Source organism: Dasypus novemcinctus, chromosome 13 (assembly GCF_030445035.2).
Source record: "Dasypus novemcinctus isolate mDasNov1 chromosome 13, mDasNov1.1.hap2, whole genome shotgun sequence".
Taxonomy (NCBI): Eukaryota; Metazoa; Chordata; class Mammalia; order Cingulata; family Dasypodidae; genus Dasypus; species Dasypus novemcinctus.
This window is the reverse complement of record NC_080685.1, coordinates 61,283,941-61,302,085: the sequence shown is the minus strand read 5'-3', so window position 1 is coordinate 61,302,085 and position 18,145 is coordinate 61,283,941. Positions and strand designations below refer to the sequence as shown.

At 36.0% G+C, this 18,145-nt stretch overlaps 1 protein-coding gene across 1 annotated transcript in view; it reads right to left on the bottom strand.

Moving 5' to 3' along the window:
* XPR1 (xenotropic and polytropic retrovirus receptor 1) overlaps positions 1-18,145 on the bottom strand; it is a 258,295-nt gene that overhangs the window by 7,387 nt on the left and 232,763 nt on the right. The window contains exons 12-14 of the mRNA XM_004461856.5: positions 16,093-16,259; positions 14,384-14,523; positions 7,157-7,378 (exon numbers count right to left, since the gene is read on the bottom strand). Of these exons, the coding sequence (XP_004461913.1) occupies positions 7,157-7,378; positions 14,384-14,523; positions 16,093-16,259 (529 nt within the window). The remainder of the gene's footprint in view (positions 1-7,156; positions 7,379-14,383; positions 14,524-16,092; positions 16,260-18,145) is intronic.

Genomic DNA, 18,145 nt, shown 5'->3' with positions numbered 1-18,145 from the left:
AATTTCTGACTCTATGAATTTGCATTTCTAATTACTTCATATAAGTGAACTCAAAATATTTGTCCTTTTGTGTGGCTTATTTCGCTCAACTTGATGTCTTTAAAGTTCATCCATATTATAGCGTGTCTCAAAACTTCATTCCTTTTAAGGCTAAACAGTATTCCATTACATGTATATACCACATTTTGTTTATTCATCTGTTGATGAACATTTGGCTTGCTTCCACCTTCTGGCTATTGTGAATAATACTGTCATGAACACTTGTGTACAAGTATCTGTTCAAGACCCTGCTTTCAATTCTTTTGGGCATATGCCTAGAAGAGGGATTGCTGAATCATATGATAGTTCTAAGTTTGACTTTTTGAGGCATCACCAAACTGTTTTCCACAGAGTCTGCACCATTTTATATTCCTACCAACAATGTACTAGGATTCCAATTCTTCTGAACCTTTGCCAGCACTTGTCTGTTGAGTTGTAGGAGTTTTTATTATACATCATGGACATTAACCCCTAATCAGATTTATGGTTTCCAAATATCTGCCCTACTTTCTTGAAAATGTCCTTTGATTTGCGAAAGTTTTTAATTTTGATACGGTTCAATTTATCCATTTTTCTTTGTTGCTTATGCTCTTAAAGTGTGAAAATCCATTGCCTAATACAAGGTCCATGGAATGGTTTGAAGTTGTATGTACCCCAGAAAATAATTTTCTTAAAGCTAATCCATTCCTGTCGGTGTAAACCTATCGTAAGTAGGGCCTTTTGATTAAGTTACTTCAGTTAAGGTATTGCCCAGGGTGGGTCTTAATCCTCTTATTGGAATCCTTTAGAAATGGGATGAATATGGAGACAGAAGGAAGACACAGAGCAAGAAGCCGAAAGCAAGGAAACCCAGAAGAGAATGGAAAGAACATTAGATGCCACCATGTGCCTTGCCACATGACAGAGGAATCCAGGATCACTGGCAGCTGGTTTTCCAGGACAAAGTATTGCCTGATGATGCCTTGATCTGGACATTTTTTTCAGCCTCGAAACTATAAGCTTCTAAGCTAATAAATCCCCATTGTAAAAGCCAACCCAAATATATAAAAATATATTTATGTTCTTTCGGGATCTATGACAAAATTATGTCACTAGTAAAGGGTGGGGTGATATAAAGGGGGTATATATGTATAGTGGGGTGATACATGGGGGAAAATGCACCTAAAGCATACTCCATGGCATATGAATGTATTCATGGTGTCATGGGTATGCTTTCTCAATAGAAAAAGGCCCACAAAGTAGCTAACAAAATATCAAACTTCCATCCTGGGGAAGTCCTGCTACTTTTTCAAATAAAATGGCAAAAATCTCTGGAATATATAAGCTGCACCTAACAAAAGAGAAGAGGCCACTATGCCAAGCCCTCAATTTTAATGTTTATATTTACGGATCTTATTCCTGTAAAAATGAAGCTTAGCTTAATTATAATTAATGCCTAAGAGTTACCTCCTGAAAACCTCCTTGTTATTCAATGTGGCCTCTCCCTAAGCCAAACTCGGCAAAAGAACTCACTACCCTTCCCCCAGTAAGGGGCAAAACACCTGGGGTTAAGCCTCCCTGGCACTGAGGAATTATTACCAAGTGCTAATCAGCGATGCATTTGGAAAAAGATCTTGACCAAAAGGAGAAAACACTAAAAAAAATGACTTTTTATGGCTAAGAGATTTTCAAAGTGAGTCAGGAGGTCATTCTAGAGGTTACATTTATCAAGGTGTAGGTCTCAGGCAGATTTCACTAACTGCCACAGTAAACAAAGCCTCAAACAAAAATACTCTGAGGGCTCAGGCACATGTGGACACCAGAGGCAAGGCACACAGCCTCATGAAATCAACACCCCTTTGGCAGGCCCTATTTGGGAATATATCATAATCTATTCCCAAGCCGGTAGACTGGCCCAGTGGTTAGGGCATCCATCTACCACATGGGAGGTCCGCGGTTCAAACCCCGGGCCTCCATGACCCATGTGGAGCTGGCCCATATGCAGTGCTGATGCGCGCAAGGAGTGCCAGGCCATGCAGGGGTGTCCCCAGCGTAGGGAGCCCCACGTGCAAGGAGTGTGCCCCGTAAGGAGAGCCGCCCAGCATGAAAGAAAGTGCAGCCTGCCCAGGAATGGTGCCGCTCACATGGAGAGCTGACAAAACAAGATGACGCAACAAAAACACAGATTCCCGTGTCGCTGACAACAACAGAAGTGGACAAAGAAGACGATGCAACAAATAGACACAGAGAACAGACACTGGGGCAGGGCGGGGGGAGGGGGGAGGGTAGGGGAAAGAAATAAATCTTTTTTAAAAATTTATATATTTCCTCAATATAACTTAGTTATACTCATTTATAATTTCCCTACTCATGATTCTTCTACTCCTTTTATTTGAACTTACAACGTCCAATATACCCATTAAATATATCTCTCAGAGACTTACTGTTCATATGCTGGTTGTACCCTCAGTCATTACAAAAAGAGAGCTGCAGCCAACTCCTACTCTCCAGTTCTTTGGGCTCACCCTGGACAACCGACAAAATGATGATGATAGACAAGTCCCATCCCCAAAAACAAGGTATATCTAAAATTGCAAGCCAAATAATTCCTTCCATCTGCCCCATAATGTCTAAGTCCCCTTTCAGCCTGAAGGAGTCAGAGCAGACATCATCCCAAATCCTTCAAGACTGAGGAATGAACAAACATAAGGGGGGGAGGAGGAGTGTAACCGTAGATCAAAGTGGATTTATTGTTATTGTAGTTATATCTTGTGTTAATGGGAAGAACTTGTAACACCGAGACAAAGACAGGGGTTGCCAAGGTTTCAGACAGGATAGAAAGGGATGAATAGGTGGAACACAGAGCATTCTTAGGGCAGTCAAAATATTCTGCCATGACAGACACATGACATTTTACATTTGTCAAAGCCTATGAAACTGTACAGCACAAAGTGGAAACCATAAAGTAAACCATAGATTTTGGTTAGTAGCAATGCTTCAATACTGGTTCATCAATTTTAACAAATGAACCACACTAATTTAAGATATTATTAACTGGGGGAAACTACATGTGTGGGTGTGTGGGAGGGCTTATATGGGAATTCTCTATAATTTCAGTGTAATTATTCTGCAAATCTAAAACTTCTCTAAAAATAGTTTATTATTACAAAAAGAAAAAAAGGCCAACCCATTTCTGCTATATTGCTTTTAGCAACCTAGTGGCTAAAATAGTCCTAAAGATATTTTTCTATGTTTTCTCCTAAGTTTCATAGTTTTAGCTCTGAAATTTAGGTTTTGATCCATTTTGAGTTTTTATATATGGTGTGAGGTAGGGGGTCCACCTCTATTCTTTTGCATTTGTATATCCAATTGTCCCAGCACCATTTGTTGAAGAGACTATTCTTTTCCCATTGAATGAACTTGGCACCTTTGTCAAACATCAATTGGTCACAGATAGTGGTTTAGTTCTGAACTTTCAACTGAATTTCATTAGTCTGTCTGTCCTTGTGCAAGTACAACACTGTTTTGATTTTTTTTTTTTTTTTTGCCCACTGTCTGCTCATTGCCTGTTTTTTCTTTAGGAGGCACTGGGAACTGAACCTGGGACTGGCCATGTGGGAGGCAGGTGCTTAACTGCCCAAGCCACATCTTCTGCTCCTTTGATTCTGCTCATTGTCTTGCTTGTTGTTTTTGATCATTGTCTGCTTGTTGTGTTTGCTTGATGTCTGCTCATTGTTTGTCCTTTAGGAGGCACCAGCAACCAAAGCCGGGACGTCTCAAGTGGAAGGCAGATGCTCAACTGCTTGAGCCACATCCACTCCCTGTAATAGGATTTGAAATCAGAGTGTGTGAGTCCTCCAACTTCATTCTTTTCAAGATGGTTTTAGTTGTTCAGGGTCCCTTGCTTTCCATATTGAATTTATTAGCCTTTCTATATCTGCAAAGAAGGCTGTTAGAATGTTGACCAGGATTGCAATGAATCTGTAAATCACTTTGGGTAGTATCAACATCTTAATGATATTAAGTCTTCCAATCCATGAGCACGGAATATCTTTCCATGTATTTAGTTCTTCTTTAATTTCTTTCAGCTAAGATTTGTAATTTTCCATGTTCAAGTCCTTTATATACTTGGTTAAATATATTCCTACATATTTGATTCTTTTAGTTTCTATTGTAAATTGAATTATTTTCTTGATTTCCTTTTCAGATTGTTCATTGCTAGTGCACAGAAACACCAAAGATTTTTGCATGTTCATCTTGTACCCTGTCACTTTCCTGAATTCAAGAATTAGCTGTAATAATTTTCTTGCAGAATCTTCAGGATACTCCTGGGGTCTTATATTTATTTTCTGATGTTAGTGGGAAAATACTAAGAAACTAGACTGCAACAAGAATAATGGTAGGTCATGTGCAATGGAGAGAGTAGTAAATCTAGAATAAAAAGATCAGAGTCTGAGTACTGACATTGATTTCTTTTTTCTTTATTAGAGAAGTTGTGGGTTTATAGAATAATCATGCATAAAATATAGGATTCCCATATGCCATCATATTATTTTAACTTTGATTTTATGGTGTATATCTTTAACCTTTTTGAGCACCAGTTTCCACTTTGGTAAAGCAAGAATAATGCCTATTTCACCTAACTCTATTTTCACCTCATGGGGAAAGTGTGAAGATCAAATGAGAAAATGGATATAAAAATCATCAGAAAAGCATTAAACAAATATAAGAATATATTTCTGAAGATGATAGAAAAATGCCATTTTAAGTACACATGAAAAACTGAATTAGCCAAGCAGAAAATAAGAACAAAGGGGAGGCATGACTGTTGTTTGTCTTCAAATAGTTGAAATGATATGGTGTGGAAAAGGGAGGATAATTATTTTATATTATGTTAAGAGAGCCCAACTAGAACCAACTGGCTGAAGTTATAGTGAAACACTTTTTAGCCCAATAGAGGCTATCAATAAAACTATCCAACAATAAAACTGGCTGTCTTATATAGTAGAAATTCATTATCATGGATGATAGTCAATCAGCCTAAGATGACCATCTACTCAGGATGCTGTAAAAGAGACCCCTGAACTGAATGAAAATGGGATTAAATAACCTTAAAATATTCTGGAACTCATGAGTCCCATGAGGTGAAAGTGGTATTATTATTTCTACTTGACAGAGGTGGAAATTGACATTCAAAAAGGTTAAGGATGTGCTAATAGTTGCGTGAGTCATAGTATTCAAACTGAAATTTTATTTTAAATTTCCTGCTCTCTACATTGCACATAACCGGCCCCTACTGTTCTGCCTTGCTCTGGTTGCAATATAGGCTTCCAGTGTTTTTCCACTAAACAATTGAAATTGAATAGTCTTCCCCAGAGCCTCCTTGTTCTGAAGCAGAAATAGTATATGTTTAGAGTGCCCTCTGCTGGTGACTAATAATGATTAGCCTTGCAAAGTCAAGAGCTTAATGAAGATAACCACATACATTTTCTTTCTTCTTTGTAGAACTTACCTTGCTGATCCCTTCCCTATCCCATCATTCTTCAAACTTTTCTTCAATTGTTTTAATAATATCATGCTTTGTTTTGATGCTTTTTCTATTGGCCTTCTTGACCATTCTTTTTTTGTCCCTTTTGTTTGTTCATTTTTTTCCTATCTTGTCTGTGTTTGTTCCCTAAGACACAGTTCTCTGCTCCCTGCTTTTTCTTTCTGTATCTTCTCCTCAGAGAACTCTCAAATCTCTATCTAATGCCTTACTTATTATTTGTTAAAGTTTTGAGCAATTTCTACTCTGCTCCCTTATAATATGTGGGCCACTTCCTGTTTTTCAACTTTCTTAAAAAACATATCCTTATATTCTTTTTAGTTCTATTGTAAGCATCCTAATCTAAGTCCTCATTGTCCCACACTTAATAATACTACAACAGCCTTCTCGCTGGTCTTCTGGCCTTCAGTTTTCCCTTTCCCAATACATCTTGCACAGTACTACTAAAATTCCTAAAATACTACTTTCATACTGTCATTTTTCTATGAAAAAATTGTGACTCTTTACTGCCTACAAAGATCAAACTTGAACTTTTCAGCCTTTTACAATCATATTTCATATATTCAACTAAATTTTTCTTAGTACAATTTTGTTACATGTTTTTTCTTTGTGTCCTTCATTTCCACCTTTGTCTCTACTCATACTGAGCCTCTAGCCTATTCAAATACTCCCTTTTCCTTTGAAAACCTGCTCATGTCAGTTAAATCTGCCCTCTACTCCAATCCACTGTGCTATCCTACTAAATTTCAAATCCATCCACTATATATCCTTCATTTGTTATTACTTCTAAGAATATATGAAGTCAATGACATCCAAAAATACTGTTGTAGATATTTGATAAGCAAATAAAAGTAATAATAGCTTATACTTATTGACCTCTTTCTGTATGAGAATTGGTCTAAGTTCCATGTAATAAATCTAATCCACTTAACCACCCTATTAACAGGGACCATATTAATCCCATTTTACAGATGAGGGACATATAGAGAGATTAAGAAAGTTGACCAAGGTTGGAAACAGCAGAGCCAGGATCCTAAAAAGCACAACCAGAACTTTTTTTTTTTTAACACTTTTTAAAATTAAAGTTAATAGATCACAAAGAACGTTACATTAAAAAACATAAGAGGTTCCCATATAACCCACTCCCCACCCCATCATTTTTATACATTGTATTTTTCGAAGATATATACATCTCAAAAAATGTTACATTAAAAAACATAAGAGGTGCCCACATACCCTCCACCTCCCCACCTCACTCTTCCCACTAGAACATTTTTATACAAAACATGCTGAATAGTTTTTGAAAATGTGCTCTTTCAAGTAAATTATTCCACAACAATTTTTTCCCCAGCTGTGTATCTTTAATGCCAAATAAGTAGTTATGCATTGATGGAAGTTTACTCTATGTGCTCATTGAGACATTTCATAGGTTGGATCACAGGAAGTTGCTATTTATTGCTGGCTTTTGTAGGTGAAAAATGGTTGCATATCACCCATTTTAACTGGTTTGACCTAATAGCTTCTTAGTTTAAATGTTATCCCAAGCTAAAACCTGTAGAAAATAGGCCTTACAAAAGCAGAAGCCATACATACTGAGAAGCAAGGCGAGGTCGGCGCAGGGATATGTTCTGGCTGTACTTCCATGGCCGGTTCTTCTGGCGGTTTCGTACCCCATCATCCTGGTCCATCATCTGCTCTAAGAGTGTTTGATCATCTGCGTTCAAGGGGGCCACGGAGATGTCCCGCACAGCACGGAATTCACCACAGTTATTCAGATGTTCATTCTCCAGGCGGAAGAAATTCCACACAAACCGCCTTAGCAAAATGGAGTAGAGTGAGTACATTTTTATAACATCCAAATTTACTTCAAAACATTTAGGTATTAGCAAGTTACTTAATTACAAAATTTGAACATACTCCCATTATCTGTAAACCTCCCAGTATATCAAGTTTCCACACAACAATTAAGATCTAGAATATTAAAACAAAATAGGAAAAGATGGGGGAAAATAGTGTGGAGTAGACAAAAGAAAGGACTCATGTAATAGTTTTAGAACTCTTTTTAACTTTATTCAACAAATATTTCTTGCCTACTATGTGACAGAGAAACGCACTAAACAAGACAGACAATTATGCCCTTATGGGGCCTAATTTCTATGGGGAAGACAAATAGTAAACGAGTAAATAAATACTCAGCTAATGATAAGTGTTCTGAAAAAGATAAAGCAGGAAAAACTATGATGTGATAAGATTGGCTAAGGAAAGCTTCTCTGAAGAGATGGTACCTAGTAGAAATATGAATGATCCCAGGAAATCAATCATGTAAAAATCCTGGGAAAAGTGTCCCAGGTAAAATAAATAGTAAGTATAAAAAGCCCCCAAATTGGAAAGTCCTTTGTTGTTCTGAAACAACAGTAAGAAGATGATGGGGCTAGGGTGGAATAAATGAGGTTAAAATGGTAGGAGATAGAGTTGGAGAGGTAGAAAATGACCTGATCCACATAGGGCCATATATGCCATAGTGAAGAGTTTAGATTTTATTTTATTTGTAATGGAAAAACAAGGAGATGTCTGAGCAGGAGAATGATGTGATTTGTTTTTAAAAGCTCACTGCGCTGCCCTATGACTATATCAAAGGGAGACAAGAACAGCTGAAGGAGTAGAGGGTTATTGTAGTAGTTCAGGAAAGAGATGACAGTGATTTGGATTATGATAGTAATAGAGATGATGAGAAGCAGAAAGACTAGGGATTTATTTATGCAGATGGAAATGACAGACTTACTGACATGGGATGTGAGGCATTAAGATTTTGGTATGAGTGAATGGTGGCACCATTTACTAATATCAGAGGAACAGGGTTGATTTCCAGTTAGGCCAGAGTTACCCATTAGAAATCCAAGTGGAGATTTCTGTAGATAGTTGGATCTGAGTCTACAATTCAAGGGAAAGGCTAGGGCTGAAGGAAGCATGAGGACAATATTTTAAGTCATGGGCTTTGGAAGCGTATACAGAGGAGAGAAGATGACAGATGATTAAACTCTGAAACATTCAACATTTATCATTTGGGAAGAAGAAGAACCAACAAAGAAGATAAAAAGCAATAGAAAGAGACAGGACAGCATAGTTTCTGAGAAGTCAGGTAATGAAAGTACTTTGCTGAGAGAAAAATAAGATAAGGACAGAGAACTGACCACTGGATTAACAAAATGGAAAGGCAGTATGGTCTAAGAGCATAGACTCTGGGAAACTGTGTGGATTATAATCGTGACTCTACAACTTACTAGCTAAAATCAGGTTGGATGAGTTACTTAAGTGTCATTTTCCTTATCAGTAAAATGGGATAAAAATAGTACATACTGCATAAGACTGTTGTGAGGATTCAATAAGTTAATACATGTAGAGGGCTTAGAAAAGTGCCAAGTAAATAGTAGGCACTACATTAAGTGTTCGTTGCTATGATTATTACATATCATTAACAAAAACAGTTTGAGTATAAGGAACAAAGAATTGAATTAAAGAGAGAATGGGGCAGAAGAAGAGTAGAGACAGCAAGTACAAGCATGTCTTGAAGAGTTTTGCTTTGAGGGAGAACAGAAAAATGGGCAACAGGTGGAGGGGGAAAGAAGGGTCAAAGGAGGTTTCCCTCCCCCTTTCTTTAGTGGGATATTAAACATCTTATTCTATTATAATGAAAATGATTTTTAAAAAGATATGAAATAATCAAGAATAAAAACTATTGAGCTATTTTTTCCCACACTTTGAATGTGCTTATTTAATTCATGTTTGTTTTCATCCTTGCTATGAACAATATAACACTAACAGTTCAGAATCATAATACCGTGTTCTAAATGTTGAAGTTAACATTCAAAGTTATTTTCTGACTGCAGAAATTTTTTATGTTTAGAACTGCATTAAAAAACTGCAATTTGGCCAACATATTTGATTTTTAGCAACTTTTTCTTACATATATGCAAATGCTAATCTATTGTTAATATCACCTCTTATAAAATTCACATTTGATTTATCCAGGTCATTTCACTCCTACACTGTTATCCTATATATTTTAGCTAATTTTTTTTTTTACTAGAAAAAAATATTTATTTATAAAGCAGTATATATGTAAGAAAAAGAAGTGGGTGTGGGGAGGTAGTGGTAGTGATGGAGAATTTCATGCCCTAGATCCAGACATTTGGGAGAGTAAAGAAAGGAAGGAGAGCTGACAAATGGTGTGGAAAGCATCAACAGCAAGTACACTGTTTTTCAGGTTCATCCTTTATCTTTCAGGTTTGTCCGTAGGTTTCCAAGGTCTATCTTCACTTTTTAGGGCTACAAAGGAATTTAAGATATATTATCAGGCAGTTTTGCCCATCCTGACTCAAAAGTATGTGATACACTTGCCTGAAAATATCTTTACTTCACCCTCATTTATGAAAGATATTTTCACTGGGTACAGAGTTCTGCGTAGGCTGTTATTTTCTTTCAGCCCACGAAAGATACGATTTCAATGACTTCTGGCTTTCATTATTGCTGTAAAGAAGTTAGCTGTCAGTCTAACTGCATTTCTTTGAAGGTAATCCTTTCCCTCTTTCTTTTTTGAAATGAGTATTTAAAATGAAGTATAACATAAATATAGAAAAGACTGCAAATCATAAGTGTACAGTTTGATTTGGGTTGGGATTGAATCATATCCCCCACATCCCCCACAAAAGGCATGTTCAAGTCCAACCCCTGGTCCTGTGGGTCTGAAACCATTTATAAATAGGAACTTTGAAGTTTTTATTAAAGTGTGCCCAAAATGAATGAGTGTAAGCCTTGATCCAATATGGCTTAAGTCCTTATAAGCAAAGAAAATTGCTAAAGAAAGAGAAGCAGCAATGGGGAGCAGCCAGAAGCCAGATGTTAATGGAACCCAGAAGAGAGAGGAAAAGATGCTGCCATGTACATTGCCATGACAGAAATGTCAAGGAACCCCAAAGTTGTCAACCAGCCAGAAAATACTGACCCTGGGAAGAAACAAGCCTTCTAGCCTCTGAAACCATGAGCCAATAAATTCCTGTTGTTATCCCAATCCATTGTATGGTGTTAATATTTGTTTTAGCAGTCAGGAAACAAATACAATTAGGTATCAAAAAGTGATCACATCATCTAACTATCACCCAGGATAAGAAATAGAATATTATCATACACCCAAAGCTGCCTTTATGGCCGCCTGCTTTTTTATTTTCTAGAGAGTTTATTGATTTGTCTTTCCTATTCAGCTCTGCAATGTACCTGAAATTGAGTTGTGCATACAGTATGCAGCAGGGTTAGGATTAATATTTTTCCTCATATGGATATCCAGTTGACTTATCACCATTTAAAAGGATCTCTTTCTCACTGTTATGTAGTCATATTTGTCATAAATCAGGAATTGTCCATGTATGGATCTGATTCTGGACTCTCTATTCTGTTGCAGTGGACTACATGTCTATTCTTTCACCAATATCATATACTGTCTTAATCACAGTAACTTTATAATGTCTTAGTATCTGACAGTGTAACTCCTTCAAATTTGTTCTTTTCAAGACTTGACTATTCTTGACCCTTTGTGCTTCCATATACATTAGAGAACTGGTTTATCAATTTTCACACATCTTTTCATTCTATTTATTCTTTTTTTTTTTAAAGATTTATTTATTTATTTATTTATTTAATTCCCCCCCCCTCCCCTGGTTGTCTGTTCTCTGTGTCTGTTTGCTGCATCTTGTTTCTTTGTCCACTTCTGTTGTTCTGTTGTCGTCAGCGGCATGGGAAGTGTGGGCGGCGCCATTCCTGGGCAGGCTGCACTTTCTTTCACGCTGGGTGGCTCTCCTTACGGGTGCACTCTTTGCGTGTGGGGCTCCCCTAGGCGGGGACACCCCTGCGTGGCAGGGCACTCCTTGCGTGCATCAGCACTGCGCATGGGCCAGCTCCACACGGGTCAAGGAGGCCCGGGGTTTGAACCGTGGACCTCCCATGTGATAACGGACGCCCTAACCACTGGGCCAAGTCCGTTTCCCTATATTTATTCTTGTAGAAATAGCAATAGCAGGCATACTTGTCTCATTTCTGATCTTAAGGGAAAGCTTACAGTATTTTAACATTCAATATGAACTTTTAAGTTTTTTGTACATAATCTTAATTTTTTTCATAAATGGCTACTGAATTTTATCAATGGCTTTTTCTACGTAATTTGAAATATTTTCCCCCTATTTGGTTAATGTAAATCACACAGATTGGTTTAAAAAAAAAAAAGATTTATTCATTTATTTTCCCCCTTTCCCCTTCTCCCACTCTGCTGTTTTTGCTGTCTGTGTTGTATTCTCTTCTCCTTTTCTCTCCTCTAGGATTTACCGGGATTCAATCCTGGAGACCTCTGATGGGGAGAGAGGTTCCCTGTTAATTGCACCACCTCAGTTCCTAGTTTCTGCTGCGCTTCACCTTGACTTTCCCCTTGTCTCTCTTTTGATGCATCATCATCTTGCTCCATGACTCACTTCCACAGGGCACTGGCTCACCACACAGGCACTTGCGCAGGCACTCACGTGGGCACTGGCTTACCATGTGGGCACTCACATGGGCACTAGAGCTTGCTGTGTGGGCATGCTTTCTCTTCTTCTTTTTCACCGGGAAGCCCCAGGGATCAAACCTAGTTCCTCCTATATGGTAGGTGGAAGCTCTATCACTTGAGCCACATCTGCTTCCCCAGATTGATTTTTGAACATTGAATCTTACATTCCTAGAATGAAACTAACGTGATTGTTATGTATTATCCTTTACATATACTGTTGGATTCATTAGTTAATATTATGTTCAGGATTTTTGCATCTCTGTTTAATAGACAGGCTGGCCTATAACCTTCCTTTCTTGGAATGTCCTTGTAGGTACTGATATCAAAGCCATACTGACCACATAAAACAATTGGGAAGTATTCTTTTTTTGCTTGCCCTTTTCTCTGGAGGGGTTTTGTGTAAAAGTTGGCAGTATTTCTTCTTCAAATATTTGGAAGAATTCACTAGGCCTGGAGTTTTCTTTGTGGGAAAGTTTTAAATATAGATTTCATTTCTTTAATAAATATAAGCCTACCAGATTTTCTAGTTTTTCTCTATTGGTTTTGGCAGGCTGTACTTTTCTAAGAATTTGTCCACTTCATCTAAACTTTTAAATGTATTGGCATAAAGTTGCTCATAATACTATCTAATTCTTTAAGAAAACATATCTTATTTGATATTTGCAAATTGTGTCTTCTTTCCTTTTTTCCCTTGATCAGAGTTGCTGGTATTTTATCAATATTGGTTTTTTAAAAAAACTAATTTTGATTTTATTACTCTTCCCTAATACATGTTTGCTTTCTTTTCCATTATTTTATGTTCTTTCTTTTTCTTCTTTCTACTCACTTTGGGATTTAGTTTGCTGTTTTAAAATTTCTTCTAATTTCTTGAGCTGTATACTTCTCTAATTATGCATTTAAGGTTATAAATTTCTCTCTAAACATAGCTTTAAGGTGCATTCTGCATTTTCTTTTGCCATATTTTCATTTTCATTCTGTTCAAACCTTTTTCTTATTTCTACTCCAATTTCAACTTGACTCATGGGTTAGACATGTACTTCTTAATTTCTAAACATTTGGGAATTTTTAGTTATTTTTGTGATTTTAATTCTCTGAAAATTATTGAGATTTGCTTCATGGCCCAATATGGGATCAATTTTGGCAAGTGTTCTGTATTTATTTAAAAGTACATACTTAGTAGCTGTTATTTACAGTGCTTTACATATGTCAATTAGGTCAAATTGGTAAACTGTCTATTTATTACTGATAGAAATATGTTAAATATTGTACTGAAATTGTAAATATATCTACTTTTTTTAGCAATGTCAACTTTTTAAAAAGATCTATTTTATTTTATTTATTTCTCTCCCCACCCGGCTCGTTGTTTGTGCTCGCTGTCTTCTTGTTGTATGCTCTTCTTTTTTTTAAGGAGGCATGGGAACCGAACCCAGGACCTCACAGGTAGAAGGGAGGTGCCTCATTGCTTGAGCCACCTCTGCTTGTTGTCTTTCATTGTTTTCTCACTGTCTCTCTTGATTACATCATCTCAGCTGTGTTATCTTGTTGTGTCAGCTCACTGTGCCAGCTCCCTGTCTTGTTCCTCTTCTTTAGGAGGAACTGGGAACTGAACCTGGGACCTTCCATGTGGTACACAGGTACCCAACTGCTTAAGCCTCATCCACTTCCCTCAATGTCAACTTTTGCTTTACATATTTTCAATCTGTGTTATTATGTTATACTCATTTGAAACGGCCATCATGGCTGAACCTTAGAGTCTCCCAAGTTTGGCAAATTGCTTTAGGGTAAAAAGGTAGCATCAGTATTCTGCTTACTTTGGGATTCCTGCTTTCACTTAAATTTGGGCTATTGTCTGAGACTGTTGATGCTTTTAGTAAGATTTAAAAAACATTTTATTTCCTTTTTATTGTTTTCAGTGAAAAGGATAGGTTGAATAATCTTGATTGCCAAATTGTAGGAAATCATTCTCAAAAGGTTTTAATTTCTGTCATAAGCTTTTTCCTCCCAATTGCCACTCATGATCCTTCCAATGGAGTGCAAGTCTAAGAAAGCTATGTCATCATCAGTTATTTTAACTTTGTAAGAATTAACCTTTAAATTTCTGAATTAGAATTTTCCAACTCTGAGGCTGATGAGAAGTTTGAGAAAAGTTGGAAAATTTTAAATTTTCAAGTAAAAGTGTTAGCCTATTTTAAATAAAAGGAATCTGATAAACTTTTCAGTAGTTTGCTTACCGGAAAACCTCAAGAGGAGCAAAGACAGTAGCAATGATATCCCCAGAATGAGGCAACAAAGTCATGGAGGTAATTGAGATTTGGATAGTCCAAGCAAATCGCAGTATTACATCCTCTATGATGGCACAGTAGTAATAGGCCTGAGGAACAAGAGCAAATTCAGAATGCTTACTGTCACATTTCTCACAAATAAGCATATCTATCACAGCAACAAGCAGACCCACACATTACCCATCAATAAGCACAGGTTAAAGAGAAAAACATTATATTCTATTTTGGAAAGTCTCTCACCAATTAGTTTTTTTCATAAATGGTGCAATATTCAGAATGAAGTTTTAATGAATTTCAGTATTCATTTAACAAATATATTTCATTCTCATTGTTTTCCAGGCTCTCTTTTAGACCCCAGAAATACAAGCCAGATAAAATCATTAATCTGACTGAGATTACACTCTAATAAGGACAAAATATGCCAAATGTCTCCAAAGCTAATATTAGAAAAGATTAGCTGATCTATTAACTGTTACTTGCACTTTTACTTTCAAATGTTTTATCCTACATTTAAATGATGTTTTGCCTTGCTTTTTGATATCAATAAATGAAATTAAGTTTTGATTTTGCAAATATGATTGAATTTAAGAAATGTTCTATTTTGACATGGAAAGATAATAGTCATACTTGTGCAGCCTGCCCAGGAGTGGCGCCGCACACATGGAGAGCTGACGCAGAGCTGAACAGCAAGATGATGCAACAAAAAGAGACACAGATTCCTGGTGCCGCGAGGAATGCAAGTGAACACAGAAGAGCACACAGCGAATGGACACAAGAGCAGACAATGGAGGGGGGTGGAGAGGGGGAGGAAAGGGGAGGGGGAGAAATAAATAAAAATTAAACATACTATGTATTTTTAAAAAATAAAATAAAAACATGAGTAAAGATACTTTCACTTTTTAATTCAGTCTGTCTCTTCCTTGTATTTACATATTAACTCCTCAGACAATTTTAAAGGATTTATCTATATTTTCTGATTAAATTGGCCCTTGCTTGTAACAAATAAATGAAAAGAGATGTCTTCTTGATGCACTCCCTTTCCTTTGTGTTTTTATAGCACTGCTCATTCAGTCAAGCATTTATTCATTCATTCCACAAACATTTATTAAGTCTACTATACACCAGGAATCTGCGCTGGGCAGTGATAGATATGGATACCTAAACAAATAATTATAATATCATGTGATAATTGCTAAAAAGAAGGGTAAGATGGGATCAAGATAAACAGCAAAATATGCTTAGAGGAATAAAGAACACCTTTTTTAAAGAAAGTAACACTTAAATTGACTCTTGGAGAATCAGAAGCATGCAAGCAAAACAAAGGGAGAAAGGGCATTTGGGATCATTTTGCATGTTCAAAAATAATTGATCAATTAAGCAACATACACATTCCTCTATTACAGACTTTATCACATTGTATTGCAATCTGTTTACTTATCTATTTAGCATATAGGTCATGGTCTCCTTGAGAACCAGAACTTTACTATGTTTTTATTTCCTATAATGCTTAGCATATAATAAACATCTGATAATTTTGCTGATTGAATTAATTTTTTATAATTATATTTTTTCTAATTATATTAGGGGGGATTGGGATTTAGCTGGTGATACACTTGAGTTGTCTTTTTTTTAAAACAAACAAACATTTTTTTACATACTTTTTGGGGGTATACAATCTCTTCCCGGAGAAAGGTATTTTCTCCAGCATTCTTATCGAATAGTCCCCAGTCCATCTTCAGATCCCAGATGAGGGTATAGCAGGAACTGATAATACAAAACATGATCCACAGGTAAAAGAACACTGTGGTGTCTGAGTGATTTCGTTCTGAAAAAAAGAAAAGGAAAGAGGATAAGAAAATTACTAGATTTAAGTAAAATTCTTCATTACATAAAACTAATTAAAAACCAATTCTTCATAGCTCTCCATTAAGTAAGATTTTGAAAGAAATCTTGGTGGGATTGTTGTCTAACAAAGAAGAAATAATAAATTTGATTCTCCTGAAGTCCAAAGTAACAACCAAACATTTATTGAAAACAATATCTGTACAAATATGCATATGGAGTTTTGCAGGTTTTATGCTGAATACATAAAAATTCAAATAATTTAGATGGAGGTTTTGAATGTTTACAAAAGCTGTTATTCTAAGTTTTGCCATCAGGTGGCAGCTTAGGGCCAAAGATGAAAAAAAATATCCTTAACTCTTTCCTTCAAGAAATTTTTTTTTTTTGGCCTGTTGATGTTTACCATTTATTAATCCATCATTAACTGAATCTCTCTTATATGGCAGACATTGTTACAATCCAACAGGAAAATCAAGAAATTCTTGGATTGTTTTTTCTTTTTCCTTCATAACTTAGATCTTATCATTAATTAATGTTAAAAGCAGTCAGAAAATTCTAATTTTAGATAAAATGCCCAAAGGATTTTATCTCACAGATTGGTGAGGAATTTATCCTTATGGGTAGATATATGAAGGCAAATTTCTCTCAAGTCACAAAGTAAGAATGATATTTTTGCTTCTTTTAGAGGTTGTTTATTGAAACAAAGGTCTTATTTGATTTTATGCTGGTAACACTATAGAGAGGACTGAATTCAGAATAAAAATAATTTGTGAACCTGGTTATACAACATAATCTTTTTAGCTCTTAAGTGCTTTACGTATTCTCGAATGAAATTCTTTTTTGGTAGTTTCAGAGTTATTATGATGTAATTCATATTCTCTAGGTGCAGAGTTGTCAATGTATAACTGCTACTACTGTTCAGAATCAGCAGGGAAAAAAGACCCTGGAAAAGATCTAATTTAGATATAAATTTAAATTTTGGTCTGTTTCCCAAAGATATAGAAAAACTCCACTTCTCTTTTAGGTATTGTGTTAAATGCAGGATGATTTGAAGGCACCCTTTAGAAACTTACAATCCAATGAGTAAAACAGACATTTGTTACTGATGATATTTAGTGCTCAAAATGAAGTATAAACAAAGTACTATGAGAACATCAAGCAAAATGGGAATTTCCCAATGGTAGGAAACAAGAGGAAGTAAGCATTTGAGTTATTTTTAGAAATACAAATAAATAATATTGATAAAGTTGAGCAGATGAGGCAAAGTCATTCAAGCTGAAGGAAGATAATTAAAAGGCACTGGGGTTGGAAAGTGCAAGGTATGTTTGAAAAGCTGCAAGTAATCTAATTCTAATGTTAGGGGGATGTAAGGAGATAGGTATAGTTTGAAAAAAGGCTGGAAAAGATATTTTGGGTCTGTGTGTGCAATGCCTTATTGAGTCTTATGATCAGATCTGTATTAGAAAAATAACTGGTTGGCAGTTGCTTGCATCAGAATAACTTAGCTGGGTACAAAAAAAAATAAGAGATACTTTAGAGCTCCAGAGTTGTGTCAGCTTATAAGTTGATTGTTAAATTTCCAGAAATTTTGTAAGCCAGGTGTTAAACAAAGCTGTTATTTAAATTAAATTACATAAACTTTAATTATATTAAAACAAAGATAAGAAATAACTCAAAATGTGGTATTTCCTAATTATTTTGCTATCATCTATTCTCCAGAGGTTATGCATATTTATTGTATTGGTATGATGGAAATACTATCCAATGGTGCGCTACTGTGTATCTTTTCCTAATTTTGCATTCAGTGTTATCATTTTAGTAGTTTGAAATTGGCCATAGTGGAAGTGTTTACACCATGGAAATCGGCAA